Here is an 18,474-nt window from a genome sequence, read left to right as displayed (position 1 = left end):
TTAATTCACCTTCAAATCCTGCAGGGAGAGAAAGCCATGGGCAGGGGACCGCCCTTTGTGGTCCACGGCAGCAACCTTTTTTTCGGCTTCCAGAACCAGTGGTGTAGTGGCTAAAGAATCAGATTGGGACCTGGGAGACCAGGGTTCAAATCCTCCCTTGACCATGAAGCTCACTGGGCCAGTCACTGCCTCTCAGCCTACCCTACCTCACACGGTGGTTGTGAGGATAAAATTGGGAGGGTAATCATCATCATCATCATCATCATCATCCAGCCACAGTGCTTTCCTTCCCTTTCAATGACTTAGAGCTGCCTGACGGCCACTGAGTAGCTCAGAGAGTGAGATTCTGTAAGGAAGATATGTGTGTGTGGGAGGGGGAATGTAAATCTCACCACTTGAACTGAAAATAAATCTACAGTCCAGGCTAAAGCGCCAACAGAAGCCTGGCAGAAACAGGGTGCCATGCCTCACCCAGCCGCTCTACACCGCTATCCACTGTGGCTGAATTTGTTCTCAACTAAGCTCATCGCGCAGGACTGCAGGTCAAAGGCTGCGCTCAGAAACATGCAGTAAGCACGGCACACAAATTCATGGAGGATAAGGCTACCAATGGCTACTGACGGCTATGCTCTACCCCCACTGTCGGAGACAGTATGCTTCTGCATGCCAGTGGCTGGGAATTGCAAGGGAGGTGAGCGCTCTTGTGCCCAGTCTTGCTTAAGGCCTTTCAAGGCATCTGGATGCCCACTGTGAGAACAGGATGTTGAACTAGATGGGCCTTTGGCCTGATCCAGCAGGACTCTTATGAGATTCAGAGAGGCCATACGATGCCAACTATGCTCAAAAGTACAGATGGAACGATTTCTGGTCTATGAGATGCTGATCAGCAACCTGGTGGTGGAATGTAGGGTTTCCGTCTAAAAGAGGGGGACTCACTCTGCCCTTTCCCTCTGTTGACCACTTTTGCCCAAGCCCATGGGGCTCTTAGTAGCCACAGCATGTTAAAGGAGAATTTCCAGCACTTTGTGCATACTCAGAGATCCTTTTGTTGTGCTTTAAGGATGGGACCCAACACTAAAAATGAGCTTGTCAGCTCAGTGGAAACTTGGCCTTTCACAATGCAGCCAAATTAACAAGAGCCAGAGGAATCACCTTTCTCCATGCTTGGAGATCGCTTGCTGTGACCACCACCACCACCTCGCCCCACACACTCTTGGTACACTTACAAAGTCCTTCTGCACAGCTTGATTGCTAGGGGAAAGAAACCCTGAATGGTGGAGATTAATGCGTCTCATTGCCCAAGTGAGGGACTCAAAGTACTTCCACACAGAATGGAAAGCTGATGCTTAGTACCCATTTAGCCCTACATCCGGCTAACTCAAAAAGTTTGAAAAGTTTGAAACAGAGGGACCTTTGTACAATGACCACCATATTTCTCAGCGGAGCGAAGTGCCTACTTGAAAAAGAGAAGTTAAGGACAGGGAAACACCTAGATAATTACGCTCAGCATGGCTCTGTAGCTTCGTTGGCATAATGGTGCAATTTAGCCTGAAGTCTAAACTGGAACACATTCTGCCTGCTCAATAAAATGCACATCTCAAATCCATCTTGCACTTTCTTTCCTTTCAGCCAAGGTAGAAATGGAGCATTCTGAACTGTGTATGGCATTGTCAGCAGCAGAAAAAACACCAGGAGTGATGCAGGGTAGTGTCACCTTTTGTCTTGCAAACCAGAGAGCCAGGATGGGGAACCTCAGGCCCACGGGCTCATTACAACGCCCCCAGTTTCTCTGCCTGGCCCTCGGGATTCTTCCCACACCACACCTTCTCTCAGCCACACCCCTTTGCACCCTCCTTGAGTATTTTTGCCTGGCAAGAATATGCCCTTGAGCTCTGATCATGCCTCTTGCCTGCCTGGATGGACGACAGAGAAGGGGGTAAGAGTGTGTGTAGAAACTAGCCTAGGGTAAAAAGGAAGAACAGACATTTCTTGCTCTACCCACTTATTTATTTAATATTACTATTTAGTATTATATTCTGCTTTTCCTACCAAAGGGAGAACAGGGAGGCAAACAAAAAGTAATAAAACATTAAAAAAAAACTTTTTTTAAAAAAAATCCTAAAAACAAAACATCTTTAAAATGAAACATCATTAGGCCCGCCCACCACTGGAATGTGGCCCCTGGAAGGTTGCCTAGACAGGAAAGCGACCCTAAGAATGAAAAAGATTCCCCATCCCTGCCAAACAGATTTGATCAGGGGGATGGACACAAGATAGTCTTAAGAGCATAAGAACATAAAAACAGCTTGCTGGATCAGGCCAATGGGCCATCTAATCCAGTATCCTGTTCTCACAGTGGCCAAACAGTTGTCCATGGGAACCTCGCAAGCAGGACCTGATTAGGCCTACTTTCCCACTGGCAAAAGCATGGGTGAATAAAATGTTATCTGATTACGGTTTTCTTTTTTTTTATTAACCGTGTCAGTTTTTATCCATCCATCCATCCATCCATCCATCCATCCATCCATCCATCCATCCATCCATCCATCCATCCATCCATCCATCCATCCATCCATCCATCTGTGGCAGCCAGTAGCCTCATGTCAGCAGGGCAGTGGAAACCACTCCAGGTTTTAGTGTGAACTTTCAAGGACAGCTCCATGAAAGTTCAGATGAAACCCAGAGATCGATCTATCAAAATCTATAAATGAATGAGCCCTGGGTTCTCTCTGCTGTGGCTCTGGACTGTGCCTTGATCTTTTATGCTGAAACCCTGAAAGAGGGTGAATCCATTCCACTGAATAATGGAAACTGACAGGGAGAGTAGAAGCAGTAGCACCGTCTTCTAGTCAGGGGAGTGGTTCTTACACTGTCTGGGTATCAAACGGTTGCTGTCTCTCTCTCTCTCTTTTTGTAAAGGTAGTCCACGATACCAGGGTGAACACAGAATGATGAAGAATTCTTCCGGAGCAAAGAGTAACGTATGCTAACTGTGTGGCTGGGTAGGAATCAACATCTTCTGTACTCCAATCCACCTGTACTTAACACACAGGTGAAAAATATTTGTAGGTCTGGACCAAAGCTCTTGCCGTCAAAACAGCTGCAACGCAGGCATATGTGAAAACTGCAAAATAGGAAGCATTTCAGGGTGTGTTTTTTTCTTTTTGGAGAAGGGAGTGTTCTTTTGGAGGGTGGGGGAACTCACTGGAATCCCCTTGCAGCTCTAATTGGTCAGTGGTTACAATCTTTCCCCTTTGAATGTCCCTTGGGCATTATCAGGGTGGAGAAGGAGATGGCAACTGCTAGCCAATCTGGGCTATACAGATGTTCCAGTGAATTTCAGCTCCTGTGCAATAGAAGATGGTCAACCTGTGCGTAGGCCAGGCGTGAGCAGGCTTGTGGTATCCATTTTGGTTTTTTAATAAAACTCCAAGGTCCACCACTAGTGCCAAGTGCAAAACAGTGCTCAGGCAGGTGAGAAAAGGCTCAGAGAAGGACCAAGGTGCCTCTGGGCAGATGCTCAGTACCAGAACCAAGTTCACAAGTCCTTCCAAACACAAATCCACTCCTGGTTTTCTCCTGATCATTTTTTCCACCAGCTGGCTAATTGAACATGGCGGTGGAAATGGTTTTTAGTTACTGAACTTGTTAGACAACTGGGAAACAGTTGTAAGATAACTGGGAGTCAGAAACCCTTGCTGATCTATTGTAAATCACCCAAATCACCCAGAGATCTACCAGTAGATCTCAATATAATTTCTGCCAGTGCCTGGCCTAGACTGTACCCACTCTGTGTGAGCTCACTAGACTGTATCTGCCTTTAAACAAACAAACTTCTCTGCACATAGACAAGTGGTATGTAAGGAGGAGACTAAGCTATAACCTTTCTCCCCTGAAATGCTAGTTTTTTATCTGCATTTTTTTAAAAAATGGAGGAGCATTCAGTCCCGTAAGCTGCAAGTTACAGCTTGAATTTGTACAGTCCAGACACAAGATTACCACCTCCTACTCCGCCGTTTGTGAGAACTAGGTCATCTACTCGCCTGCCTGGCTCCATCCGGGTCATCCCAGGTGATCAGGCTTGTGAGTCACCAGCTGCTGATCAAATCTGTCTGCCTGTTAAAAACACACATACACTCTCTCTCTCACACACAGTCACTCACTCATTCACTTACTCTCCCACCTCTCCTCTTCACATGCCCAGTCAGGTATACTCATCTGGGTGGAAACTGATGTCCTCAACACAGACTCAGTTTCAAAATAAGGATGAAGGAGCATTATATAAAAAGGAGACAGCAAGGGGGGAAAAAGCCGTTGAGGATGGCATATATGTCAGGCAGCATGGACAGACTTGGAGAATTTACCTCATTTTTATAGATATATATGCATTTTACTAGAACCTTGGGGCCCATCAACCAAAGGCAGGTACAAATCAGTGGCTGAGAGTGGAGACAATTACTTCCTGCACCCCATGAACCCCCTACTAGGATGATTTGCTTGTGCAAATACAAATCTAAATCTGAACTACTGCAGCTTGAAGGTTCTCACAACCTTTTTTGGAGGGGGGGCGTTCTCATTGCTGTTGTCGGGTGGAGTCCCAGGTGAGAGCCAGGAAGTTGAGAGATGTTGACTGGGGAAGTGCAAAGGAATGTTCTCGGTATTTATGAGTTAACTGGTATTATGCATGTATTATTCATATTATTATTTGTATTTCATATATTTTGATAACGTGTTGTTGCTGTTTTACTCTTTTGTGCACAGCTTAAGAGATATTTTTTCTATACCATTAAGTGGTATAGAAATAGCCTACATAAACAAGTATGAGTGCAGAATATTTTATTAATGTCCCGCAAATAATCTGGGGCTTTAACAGTAGATCCTGATCTACTTTCTGTACACACATGGTATATGCAGTTGTTGCTTTGAAATGCGGAGTGAATCGAGGTGGATTTCCCTGTGACCAAAGGTTTAGTTTTGTATTTCTTTTCTGAAGGGGTGACTCAGCATAGGTCTGTCATCATTGCCCCTTAGAACTGGGCTCAGTTCTCTCTGAGGTGTTTGGGCTGTACTCATTCATAACAGGCATGACGACTTACATGATGGAATATGAATGAATGAATGAATGTATGAATCCCTACACATGCTACACCAGCACACCGGGGATACGACTTGGTTAGAAATGCCAGCTCCCTGATAGGCTAGCTTTCTATGTGCAAGGCATTCAGGGGTCATAGCAGACATGGGGAATATGAATGAATTAATGTATAAAAAACATCCTCACACACAGCAAAGTAGCACATCAGGGAGAAGGCCAGGTTAGACCATCACCTTCCTGACATGCTAGCTTTCTGTGTGCAGGGCAGTTGAGATATAACAGACATGGGGACTCACACGATGGAATATAATGAATGAATAAAAATCCTTACACAGCGTACAGTAGCACATCAAGGAGAAGGCCAGGCTAGACTGCCACCTCCTTGACATGCTAGCTTTCTATGCGCAGGGCAGTTGAGGTATAATAATAATAATAATAATAAATTTTATTTTTCAGCCGCCTATCTCTCCGGGTTAGGGACACTCTAGGCGACGAACAACAAGAATAAAAACAATACATATACATCAACATAATCAAATTTTAAGCTAAACAACCATTCATTAATTCAATTATAACATAAGTTAATCTGTCCCAATCTTGTAGGCCTGCCTGAACAGCCAGGTCTTCAAGGCTCGGCGATAGCTGGACAGGGAGGGAGCCTGTCTGAGATCGAAAGGGAGAGAGTTCCAGAGGGTGGGGGCCACAACAGAGAATGCCCTCTCTCTGGTCCGTACCAGCCTGGCTGTTCTCACTCGTGGGACCGAGAGAAGGTCTTGCGAGGCTGATCTCGTCAGGTGGCACAATTGGTGATTCTGGAGGCGTTCCTTCAGATATACTGGGCCGAAACCGTATAGGGTTTTAAAGGTCAACACCAACACCTTGAATTGGGCCCGGTAGACAACTGGTAGCCAGTGAAGATCTAATAACACTGGGGTGATATGATCCCAGCGACGGCTATGCGTAATCAAGCGTGCCGCCGTGTTCTGTACCAGCTGTAATTTCCGGACCGTTTTTAAGGGTAACCCCACGTAGAGCGCATTGCAGTAGTCTAAGTGAGAGGAGACCAGGGCATGTATCACCTGAGGGAGCAGGTGAAAAGGAAGATAGGGACGCAGTCTCCGTATCAGATGTAATTGATACCAAGCTGCCCGGCTCACTGCTGTAATCTGAGCCTCCATGGACAGCTGGGTGTATGACCCCAAGACTGCGGACCTGGTCCTTCAGGGGTAAACTTACCCTATCAAGCATCAGGTCAGTAATTCCTAACCTCCTTTTATCTCCCACAAGTAATACCTCAGGCTTGTCGGGGTTCAGCTTCAGCCTATTCTCTCCCATCCATCCACTTACGGATTCTAGGCACTTGGACATGGTATTCACAGCCAACTCCGGTGAGGACTTAAAGGAGAGATAGAGCTGAGTGTCATCTGCGTACTGATGGCACTGCAACCCAAAACTCCTGATGATTGCTCCCAGCGGTTTCACATAGATGTTGAATAGCATGGGAGAGAGGATAGAACCCTGTGGCACTCCACAATGAAGAGGCCAAGGGTCTGAAACCTCATCTCCCAATGCCACCCGTTGCTGCCTATCCGAGAGATAGGAACAGAACCACTGCAAGACAGTGCCTCCTATTCCTAATCCCTCTAGGCGGTTTAAAAGGATACCGTGGTCAACGGTATTGAAAGCCGCTGAGAGGTCCAGGAGGACAAGGAAGGTGTATTCACCCCTATCCAATGCCCTCCGCATATCATCTACCAGAGCGACCAAGGCTGTTTCCGTACCATGACCAGTCCTAAAACCCGATTGGTATGGATCTAAATAATCCATTTCCTCCAAGTGTGTCTGTAATTGCGCAGCCACCACCCTCTCAATCACCTTGCCCAAGAATGGTAAATTAGAGACTGGGCGAAAGTTGTTTAACTCTTGGGGATCCAAGGACAGTTTTTTAAAGATGGGCTTTATTACCGCTTCCTTGAGGGCTGATGGCATTGCACCCTCTTGCAAGGATGCATTCACCATCGCCTTGATCCCTTCGCCCAGTCTCTCTTTACAGCTCATGATGAGCCATGATGGGCAAGGATCAACCAGACAGGTGGTCAGCTTCACAGTACAGAGCACCTTGTCCACTTCCTCAGAGAGAAGAGGCTGAAACCGATCCCAACAGACTGGAATGCAACTGGCCAACTCTGGCCCACTTCCTGTCTCCACGGCGAGCGGAAGCGTGCTCTGCAGACGTTCGATTTTATCGGCAAAGTGTTTAGCAAAAGTATCACAGGAGATTTTAGAATGTTCCATGGGTTCCTGAGCAACTGGACCGACCAGGCTTCGGACCACTTGGAACAATCTCCTGGGACAACACTCTGCTGACGCAATAGAGGCAGCAAAGAAATTTTTCTTTGCTGCCTTTGTTGCCACCTGGTAGGCCGCTATTGCTGCTCTAACCCGTGTCCGATCGTCTTCAGTGCAAGATTTCCGCCACTGGTGCTCAAGTCGTCTCACCTCCTGTCTCAGACCCCGCAACCGTGGTGTGTACCAGGGTGCTGTCTGAGTTCTATTCAGGGGGAGAGGACGTTTCGGAGCCACCCGGTCCACCGCCCTGGCGATCTCCTTATTCCACTCCATCACCAGGGATCCGACTGGGCGACCTTCAGTCAGCTCCATATCCCCCAGCGCATTCAGGAATCCTTTGGGCTCCATCAGGCGTCTGGGGCGGACCATTCTAATAGGTCCTTGTCCCCTGCGGAGGGCGTGCGGCATCGAGAGATCTATATTCACCAGATAGTGATCTGACCATGACACGGGGTTAGAAGAATTTACCCCCATTTTCAGAGCACTATCCTCCCCTCCCGAGACAAACACAAGGTCGAGAGCATGACCGGCTGCATGGGTAGATGCTATATTACTAAGGTGCAGATCCCAAGAAGTCATGGTTTCCATGAAATCCCGAGGGGCTCCTGTGAGGACAGCCTCGGCATGTACGTTGAAATCCCCCATCACCACAAGATTGGGGGAGAGCAATCGCACAGCCGAGATCACCTCGAGCACCTCAGTCAGAGATTCTGCTGCACAGCGGGGTGGGCGGTACACAAGCAGAATCCCTAAACTGCCCTTTGGGCCCAACCTCCAGTACATGCAATCAACAAACTTGGTCTCGTGGAGAGGGGGTCTGGCGAAACACAAAGACTCCCGGTAGATAACTGCCACTCCCCCTCCCCGCCTCCCAATCCTCGGCTGCTGTGCATATCGGAAACCGGCTGGACACATGGCCTCAAGTATAGGAGCTGAGGCCTCATCCAGCCACGTCTCCGTAATACACACCAGGTCTGCGTCCTCATCCAGAATCATATCCTGGATGAGTGATGTTTTCTGTATCACAGACCTGGCGTTACACAACAGCAATCGAAGATTGGATGGAGTTCTGCTTCCCCCAGTTATCTGGTGGTAAACAGGCCCGGAACAAGGGATGGATATTAAGCATCTATCCCTAGTTCCCTGATGCCGGCTTGGCCTGCTACCCACGCCCCTACAGAATCTGCCGCCTAGCCTTTCAATATTGTGCCCCCCCCACCCCCACACTAACCCCCTCTGATCTACACATAGCTTCCTCCGGTACGCCGACAGGCAGGCCTTCTCCTTCGGTAACAGTAAATAAAGATAAAAGTAAAATAAAATAAAATAATAAAAATAAAGTAAAAATAAAAATAAAATAAAAATACATTCAAACTTCATTCATATAACAGACACAGGGACTCACATGATGGAATATAAATGAATGAATGAATAAAAATCCTTACACAGTGTACAGTAGCATACCAGGGAGAAGGCCAGGCTAGACCGCCACCTCCCTGATATGCTAGCTTTCTGTATGCAGGGCATTTGGGCTATATAGATGATAATGTGATTCCCCATCTGCAAGACCTGGGATGGTACTGCCCAGTTCCATGTTTACCATCTCAGCAAGACCTAAGTTCCACCATTTACATGGGAATTGGGAGCAACAGTTCAACACTTTCAGCAGAGAGAAGTCTCTCTGTCCAATCAAGGGTTACTCTGCATTTGGAGTTACAGGTAACCCCAATGAAAGGAAACCTTGTGCAGATACTTACAGTTTCCACTGGTATGAGGCAGCAGGAGGGTTGGCGTCCGATATACATGTCAGCTTCACATCTTTCCGGTTGAGGTACCAGTTGCCATCAAAACCATCAATCCTCACTTCAGGCTCGTCTGCAAGAGGAACCAGGAAGGCAGAGAGGTGCAAAGGGGGGGCGGTGAGAGAGGGGAGAGGAGTAGCGAGGGCCGTGGAGAGGACGGAAAGGGAAGAGAAGGATATGGGGGTGGGGGGGAGGAAGGAAAGGTGGCAATGGAAAAGGCATTGAACAAAAGAGAATAAAGGAGAGAAGGGTGGAGAGAGAAGGAAGGTACAAAGACAGGAAAGGAAAAATGTGGATGAGGGAGGAGAACAAAAGCTCATGAATATTAACTCCAGATCACAGTTAATCTCTATAAAGAGAGGTGCTGGAACACTAGCACTCATCTTAGGTTTGTAAGAGACGGTGACCCAGTGTGGTGAGAGGAAGGCCTTCTTTACACGCTCAGGGATGCTCTTACTTCTTCATTTGTTCTTAGAGGGGAGCCCTGACCTTACAAACACGTACTGTGGGTGATCTCCCACCGTCAAATCAAGTCCTGCCTTTGCCCAGGGAAGGACAAAAGTCTCCGGCTCTCCGAGACGTGGGCTAGGCAGCTGGCGACTACCGCCGGCTCCCTGCCCTCCCCGCCCCTCCCACTTACACAGCACGTTGAGGGTCATGCTGTCGGTGAAACGGTCCAGCTGGTAGTTGACCACACATACGAGCTGCTGCCGATGGGCCTGCCGGCTCGGCAGGAGGCGGTACCGGCTGATCACCGTGAAGGTGCCGTTGGCGTTGCGGATCTCTTGGTACTCCGCCTCCCCTTTCAGCTGGGTGTCCCAGGTGACGGTGCTGGGGGGCTTCCCATTGGAGGACGTGCAGGTGGCGACCACAATCTTCTCGGTCATGCCAGCCCTGGCAATCAGCAGGCTTGTGGTGGCCTCCATCCGGTTGGTTGGTTTGGCTAAGGAAAAGGTAAGAGGCACGAAGGTTAAAAAAGGAGGAGGTGCTATGAGGTTATGAGCAAATGCCGGGAGCTGTCTGGCAAACATCAGCCTGGTGGCCCTCGTGCCTAATTCCCCACTGACCCACAAGCGGTCCAAATGTTAACATTTCAGTTTCACCTGACTCTCACCAACATATGCAGGGGTTGCTACCTGTATTCAGTCCCTGGAATCTCTAGGTAAGGGTGGGGATGTTCCCTGCCTGAAAACCTGCAGAACCGCTGCTAGTCCGTGTCCAAGTAAGAACATAAGAAGAGGCTGCTGGATCAGGCCAAAGGGGGCCCATCGGGTGCCATGTCCTGCTCTCACAATGGCAAACCAGCTGCCCATGGGAAGCCCGCAAGCAGGACCTGCGTGCAACAGCTTTTTCCCCGCCTGTGATCTCCAGCAACTGGTATTCAAGGGGCACAGTGCCTCTGACAATGGAGGGCACAGCCATCATGGCCGGCAGCCATTGATAGCCTTATCTGCCATGTATTGACTGGATCCTCTTTCAGAGGCATCCAAGGTGATGGCTGCCACTGCCTCCTGTAGGGGCAAATTCCGTAGCTGAAACTATGCACAGTGTAGAGAAGTACTTTCTTTTATCTGTCCTGAACCTTCCAATGTTCACTTTCATTGCATGCCCACAAGTTCTAGCATTATGAGAGAAGGAGAAAAACATTCTGTAAACTTGCAACATTCTGTAAACACTGAGCACAAGGGATGGGCTCCGTTGCAGAGTTTGTATTAATCAGAATTCCACCTTTCATTATTTTTTTTAAAAACACACACACACATACAAGTTTCTAGCCCTTATTGATTTGGAGATAAATTTGGCAATGTGCAAACAAAGTAACAAAGATCTCCATTGTGATGGAGGCAGGTGGTCTCTGCCACATATTGCACTCTCGTGGCCTCCAATGAGGGTCCTTTCCTCTAATGACCCAATTACCCCTGTGCCAGTCCTTCAGCCATCATATTCTGCAACTGGCAGTGACAGGCTTCAATTCAGACCCAGATCCTCCCGAAAACCTAAGACTCAGAGGAAGCCAAACTGATGTTTCATTACTTCTTTCTGAAATTTATTTTGGGGCCTCAAAGGGAAAGTCTCCAAAATAAGCATCATTTCCAAAGCTTTGCCACACCCTTGGGAAACAGGTCACCACACCAGTCCTTAGAAAGATAACACAAGTAGCAAAAGTGAAGCAGCAACCTGTCTACGTTTCCTCTGTAACTCTGCAAGGCATCATACGCACACTGAATCAGCATCACAATGACAATCGTTGCCAGGAAGATTTCCATGTGACATTTTGCATCTGGACACAGATTCCTCCCTGTACATGCCTTGCATCAGTCCAGAATTCAATTCTGTTATTTGTTCTCAACGTTTCAGGGATGCTTTTCCAGTGGGAAGGGCTCAAGGCAGTTTGCAACAGAGTTAAAGGGAAAAGATTTAAGGAAGTTGGAGAAGGCTTCCATGTTGGATGTGCTGCTGGGAATAATGTGAGGGGCCCCCTCTTCATTTCAAAGGTACTTAACGCCGGTGCACTCAGGAGGGTGCATGCAGGAGGGAGAGGCTGCCTTAGCTTTTGGCCATAGGACTGCTGGTGTTGATGAAGAAAATGTAAACCTGTGGCCCTCCAAATGCTGTTGGAGTCCACAGTACCAGGCCAGCGTGGCCAATGGCCAGGATTGATAGGAGTTGTAGTCCAGCAACAATTGGAGGGCCACAGTTTCCTCAGTTCAGCTTTAACTGAAAGCAAACGAGGACTCTGGCTAAGTGTAAAATGTGATACTGAGAACAGTCCATGATTAGGATGGAGACAGTATCACATTTTTACGGTGAACATTTTTAGTGTAAAAAAGAGAGTTCCAGAAGTCTCAAATAATAATAACAACAACAAATTCCTCACAGTTCATGCTTTGGCAGAAGAAGGTTCTTCTTGCTGGACACATGATTAAGCTAATCAGGGACATTATAGACAGTGTGGTGACATCAGGGCAGCACCTAGCCAATCAGAAGTGGCTATATGATGACATCATGAGAGGTCCTTCTCAGTGGTGGCCCCCAAATTATGGAATGCTCTGTCTGACAAGGTGTGCCTGGCGCCAACACTGTTATCTTTTCGGCGCCAGGTCAAGACTTTCCTCTTCTCCCAGGCATTTTAGCATGTGTTTTTAAATTGTTTTTATATTGTTTTAAATTTTAAAATTGTGTTTTAAATTGTATATTTGTTTTAATGTTTTTGATTGCTGTAAACCGTCCAGAGAGCTTTGGCTATGGGGCGGTATACAAGTGCAATAAATAAATAAATAGAAGCCAGAACAGAGTGAGATCTCTTGCCCTAGCTCTGAATTGGGGAATGGTTCTGCTCCATTTTGCAGGCCCTCAACTTCTCGCCAAAAGGAGGTGAGAGGCGAGTTTCATAGAGGGCAAATGTAGGCGAAACCTGCCTCCTCAGTTTGCCTCAATCCAGTTCAGCAGATCAGGGAGGTGAACAAGCATTTCCTGAAGAACTGGGTTGCAATTTCTGCAGAGTGGGGTTTGGGAGTTCAGTGCACTGGTAAGTCCTCTCTGCTTCCTCTGCAATGGCAGCCAAATGTTGAGGGCCACCCCTCCGATGAAGGGAGAGAGTGGAGAGGTGGGAGGAGTTGGTGAAGGGGTGAAGAGCCTTTGGTTGCTTGGCCCTTGGTGGAAACCATGCATGGAAGACTTACCCAACACGGTGAGGTTGAGCTGGTTCTCCCGATTGCCACTGGGGAACGTTGCAAACTCGCAGATGTAAACACCTTCGTCCTCCAGCTCAAGGCGGGACAGCTGGATGGTGCCATCCTTCGTGGAGGGGTCTCGGAAGACCACCCGCTCCTTGTACGGGGGCAGGATGGAGACGCCCATGTTGGGGTTGGAGATTGCCACGTTCTGCTTGGAGCCGTTGGTGGCCTTCTGCCAGGTGACCTGTGTGATCTTCACACTGGGCAAGGAGTTGGTCAAGCTGCAGTGCAGGATCACGTCAGTCCCAATGTACCCTGAGACAGTGTCATTGACAACCACTGTCTGAGCCCACAGGCCTGCAATGAGAGTGGAAGGGGAAGGGAGGAAAAGGGAGGAGTCATTAAGTCAGCGATAGGAAGCGGTCCTTGTTGCAGGGATTCCAGCACACCGTATGTCCCAATTAATTCTCTCTGCTTGGGAGCAGAGCAGGTTTTCACAAGCCCTTCTAAATATGGCACACAGCTCCACAGATAAATTGGAGGAAGAGAGAGAGAGAAAGAGAATCACTACAGGAGATAATTTCCCCTTCCCAATAGTTTTTAAAAAAGTGCATTTTAGTTTCCCTAGCTGGAGGAGAGAAAAGTCGTGCCAACATGTTCCTAGATTTTCATTAGCACGCCTGATGATATATAGCTGTGCTATTTGCTTACGCCTAAATATGGGAGGGGGAATGGGAGGCAGGAAGCTCCTGTAAAATTTCCCTTGCCTGGAGGAGATACTTAGTGCCACTGAGTGACTCTACCACAGGGGTGGGGAATCTTTTTCAGCTCAAAAGCCACATTCCCTTCTGGGCAGACTTCCAGAGGCCACATGCCAGTGGTGGGCAGAGCAAAAATGTGAATTTTACCTTCATACAGCAGGCTAGCTTCTACACATACTCACACACCCCTCTCTGTCCCCCATCCAGAGAAGCAAGAGGTATGATCAGGGTTCAAGGACACATGATTCCAGGCAGGCAACAACACTGAAGGAGGGATGCGGAGCACAGCCAGTGAGGGGGTGGTGTGGGGGAGTGTCTCGAGGGCCAGAGAGGGAGGCCTAGAGGGCCACATTTGGCCTCCAGGCCTGAGGTTCCCCACCCCTGCTCTATCAGATGAGCAACTCAACCAGCCAACATCTCTATATACTTATAGGTTAGTTCACACACGCATGCTCGGAGTGCGTTGACTGCAGCACGAAATGGTGTCTCGCATGTGGGAATGAGCCACCACAGATCTAACACTGCTGGCGGGATTTCTGTGTCACCTTGTCTCAAGCCCAGGATTTTTCAGTTGCATCAGTGCAAGCTTCAGGAGTCAGGCACTGAACGTCGAGAAATAGTGATGAGAAAACCGGTGAGGGGTATGCGCATGTTAACCAGGCTCCAGTAGATTGCATAATCAAGTGGTAAGAAATCATGACAAGCATGCATGTGTGAAGTGATATGCATGTGTCTGCACATATGTTGGGTTTTATGGGTAATGCATGCCATCTTCAACTTCCCAAATTCTCAGCTTTGCTTCTTTCTTCTTTTCAGGTTCGAGCTTTTATGGCTGCAAGGATAAATTCGAAAGTGTATGTGCAGGGCTCAGGAGGTTGGAGATTCAGCCCCTTCTGCAGCTCTGTGCAACTCCCTGTGACTAACAGGGCAGCATAGAACGAACGATGCAAAGTAGTAAAAATTGTAGAATAAATCATGCAAAATATGGAGAGAAATCATGCAAATATGCTTGATTTGCATGATTTATGCAGTGTGAAGAATATCTGTCTATGTCTCTGCAGACACAAATGTAGATACAGAAGTAGGCTGTCACCCACTGGGAAAAAAAAGTTCAATCCAGTGTGTGCTGATTCAGAAGAAAGTCCCACTGAATTCAATGGGGTTTACTTTCTAGTCTTTAAGACTGCAACTTAAGTTGACTATAAAGACTGCCATGTCTCCTGTTATTTCTCCTCTCCTTCTGCGTGTTTCACTTAAGGCACAAGCGGGGAACCTATGGCCCTCCTGATGCTGCAGAACTATAACTCCCATCAGACCTAGCAAGCATGGCCAATGAGCAGCATCTGGAGGGCCAAAGGTTCCCCAGAGATCTGGGTAACAGCTGCTGATCAGGTTTTCAAAAATGGGGAGCCAAATGGGGAGAAAAATGTCCCAGAATCCTAGGTATATAGCCTGATGATCTGCAGCACCTAGCAGCGACCTAGGGTAGGGACACGCTGTCCTGCTAGTTCCAGTGTGTCTCCACCTCTCTTTCCTAAGAATGGGGGCACACAACAGTAATCATACCTAGCCCCTTTTTACTGTAAAACCTGGTGGGATCAGCTGGAGTGCGTGTTTTTTAAAATTCAGCTTCAAACAGATTTCGCAACTGATCGGCAGATCAACCCATTGCCCCTCCAAGTGTGGCCAATGGAAACACTTTGCTGTAGGCAACTGGGTGTGCTCACAGCCCTAGATCCACACCATCCATTTGAAGCACATCCAATGCATATTTAAATCACACGACTTCCCCAAAAGAATCCTGGGAACTGTGGCTTCCCCCTCACAGAGCTACAAACACCCAGGAAACTTAACAAACTACAGCTGCCATTATTCTTTGGGGGAAATCATGTGCTTTAAATGTTTAAATGCTTGCAAACTCCACCTTGGGACGGAGTCTACAAGCTGACCTCATGGCTACAACACCCAGCCTAATTTTTTGTACTTTCTTTTTGCTTGTTTTTCCTTATTCCCTGGACTTCCTTTGCATAACAGCAGGAGCAGGAAACTTGCGACCTTCCAAACGTTGCTGCACTATAATTCCCATCATCCCTCATTTTGTGCCATATTGGTGAGGCAGGGCTGATGGGAGTTGGAATCCAACAACATCTGGAGGGCACCAGGTTTCTTCAAGCTTGGTGTAACATGTTGGCTGATGAAGATTTCTGGAGAACCCAGAAGTCTGCCACTACTTTGTGGTGTTTTGCTGGGTCCTAATAAAAGTAAGTTGTTTTAATTAATTAAATTTATATCCTGCCCTTCCTCCCGGTAGGAGCCGACAGCCAAACAAAAACACGGAAAACATTCTAAAAAATGTAAATGTACTGCCTTCAAGTCGATTCCAACTTATGGCGACCCGATGAATAGGGTTTTCATGAGGCTGAGAGGCAGTGACTGACCCAAGGTCACCCAGTGAGCTTCATGGCTATGTGGGGATTCAAACCTTGGTCTCCCAGGTCACAGTCCAACACCTTAACCACTACACCACACTGGCTCTCATTCTAAACATCTTCAAAACAGACTTTAAAATATATTAAAACAAAACATCTTTAAAAACATATTAAAACAAACGTCTTTACAAACAGTGCCTGTCTAATATTTTAAGGGGAGGGAATTCCAAAAGGTGGCTGTCACTACACTAAAGGTCCACTTCCTATGTTGTGCAGAGCAGACCTCTTGATAAGATGGTATCTGTGGAAGACCCTCACCTGCAGAGTGCAGCGATCGACTGGGTATATAAGGGATAGGACGGTCTTTCAGGTATCCTGGTCCCAAGCGGTATAGGGCTTTGTACACCAAAGCTAGAACCTTGAACTTGACCCGGCAGCTAATAGGTAGCCAGTGCAGTTCTTTCAGCAGTGGGGTGACATGTTGGCGATACCCTGCCCCAGTGACCAGTCTCGCCACAGCATTTTGCACCAGCTGCAACTTCTGGACCAACCTCAAGGGCAGCCGCACATACAGCACATTACATCAACCCAGCGTGGAGGTTACCAGTGCATGGACAACAGTGCCCAGGCTATTCCGGTCCAGAAACGGCCGCAGCTGTCTTACCAGCCAAAGCTGGGTGAAGTTGCCCAAGGGTGGATTTGGGTGTGGTTCTCTGCCCTGACGATGCCATGGCTATCTTTGCTTTTTAAATCATAGTCATTAATCCATCTCAGGTAATGCCTTTCCCCTCGATGGAGGGAGACAGAAGTCTCTCAAATGACAATCAACATCTAAATCCACCTTTCCCACCCCCACCCTAAATTGCTGCTGCTTCTGCATCTCTTCCTAATCTGTGTGCTTAGAGATAATACTCCAATAATTATATAGCCGGTATTTATATTGAAAACAGAAAAAGGTGGTGGTGGTGGTGATGGCAGGGAGGAGGATAGTGACAGTGCAGCAGAAAACAGGAGAGACGGGTCCTTCGAGAAAGGAGAAGGCTGGGATGATGAGACCAAGGAAGGGAGGTGCAAAACAAGACACAGAACTCAGAGCTATCGGCACACAGGAAGCTGCTTTATACACCGAGCCGGACCCTTGTCTACACAGTGACGTCTACATTGACCGGCAGTGGCTCTCCAGGTTTTCAGGCAAGGGGCATTCCCAGCCCTGCTTGGAGATGCCACGGGGGATTGAAGCTGAGAACTTCCGCAGGGAAAGGAGGTACAGCTCTTCCCGACAAGTAAAGGAAGATTCTAGTCCTCATAGTTCTGAACAAAATTGGGGGCAAACAGGGAATGCCGCTCCCCTAGTTGCTGGTGCAGGCCACCAACAGATTCAGATGATGCTGTTTGTTATTAGGATGCCTGTGGCTGCATGGCATTGTGGTTGTTTATTGTTTTGTTCTCATAGCATGATCTATTTGTTTTGTCTGGCAGATATAGGTTCCTTCTTTAACCCACATAAAAGCTTCTGTCTAACAAAGGGATGGACAGCCTGTGGCCCACGGTCTGCGTGTGGATAATGTGGCCCCAAGCCTAATTTCTAAAGTGAGTGGCAAGGGGGGGAATGGGGGAGAGAGACAGAGGGGGAAAGAGAAAAGAAAGGGGGGTGGCATGGGGGGGAGAGAGTGAGAGAAGGGGTGGCGGGGAGGAGAGAGAAATAGTCTTATCTGTTGGATCTGGGATGGCCCGTTCATACATGCCAGTTGTCACTTGAGGCTTCAGTCATCCAGAGATGTGACTTATTATCAGGAGGTTTCTAATTTGTCTTCTCATTCAAGAGGTGACTCAGAGAGTGTCAACACTCCGTGGGAAGGCCAAGAAGTCGCCACTCAGAATTCTGGGATCAGGACGCATGTATAGAGGAGAACCGGAATTGCCTTCCTGGCTGAGGATGCCTATTCCCCTCCCAGAGCGGCAATCCCCAGAGTTTCCTGGGAAGAGGGACTGATTGTTAAACCACTCTGGAAACTGTAGCTCTGTGAGGGGTCTCCTAACAACTTTCAGCACCCTTAATAAACTACAGTTCTCAGGATTTTCTGAGAGAAGCCATGACTGTTTAAAGTGGCACGATGCTGCTGGAAATGTCTAGTGCAGATGCAGTCTACGATCTGAATAGAACAGCCTCACCCCTACTTTCTTTTCTCTCAATTTTAGCAAATATAATCGATCTTACCCCAGCCCTGTGAGGTTGGCCAGCACTGACCCCCTTACATTACAGCCTTGGAATACATCAGGGCGCACACTTGTCCTTCCCAATGGCCAGAAGAATGCACGGGGATATGCTGGGTTTCGAAAAATTGCCTGTGGGCTTTGGTG

General features: G+C 47.9%; 1 protein-coding gene across 2 annotated transcripts in view; it reads right to left on the bottom strand.

The window, feature by feature from the left end:
- Positions 1–18,474, bottom strand: part of NECTIN1 (nectin cell adhesion molecule 1) — a 156,886-nt gene that overhangs the window by 28,366 nt on the left and 110,046 nt on the right. For both annotated transcript variants that reach the window (XM_061592785.1, XM_061592786.1), the window contains exons 2-4: positions 12,930–13,280; positions 9,887–10,189; positions 9,202–9,319 (exon numbers count right to left, since the gene is read on the bottom strand). In XM_061592785.1, coding sequence (XP_061448769.1) covers positions 9,202–9,319; positions 9,887–10,189; positions 12,930–13,280 — 772 coding nt within the window. The remainder of the gene's footprint in view (positions 1–9,201; positions 9,320–9,886; positions 10,190–12,929; positions 13,281–18,474) is intronic.

The sequence above is a fragment of the Rhineura floridana genome, chromosome 12, assembly GCF_030035675.1.
Source record: "Rhineura floridana isolate rRhiFlo1 chromosome 12, rRhiFlo1.hap2, whole genome shotgun sequence".
Classification (NCBI taxonomy): domain Eukaryota; kingdom Metazoa; phylum Chordata; class Lepidosauria; order Squamata; family Rhineuridae; genus Rhineura; species Rhineura floridana.
This window is presented reverse-complemented; position numbering and strand designations above follow the sequence as displayed.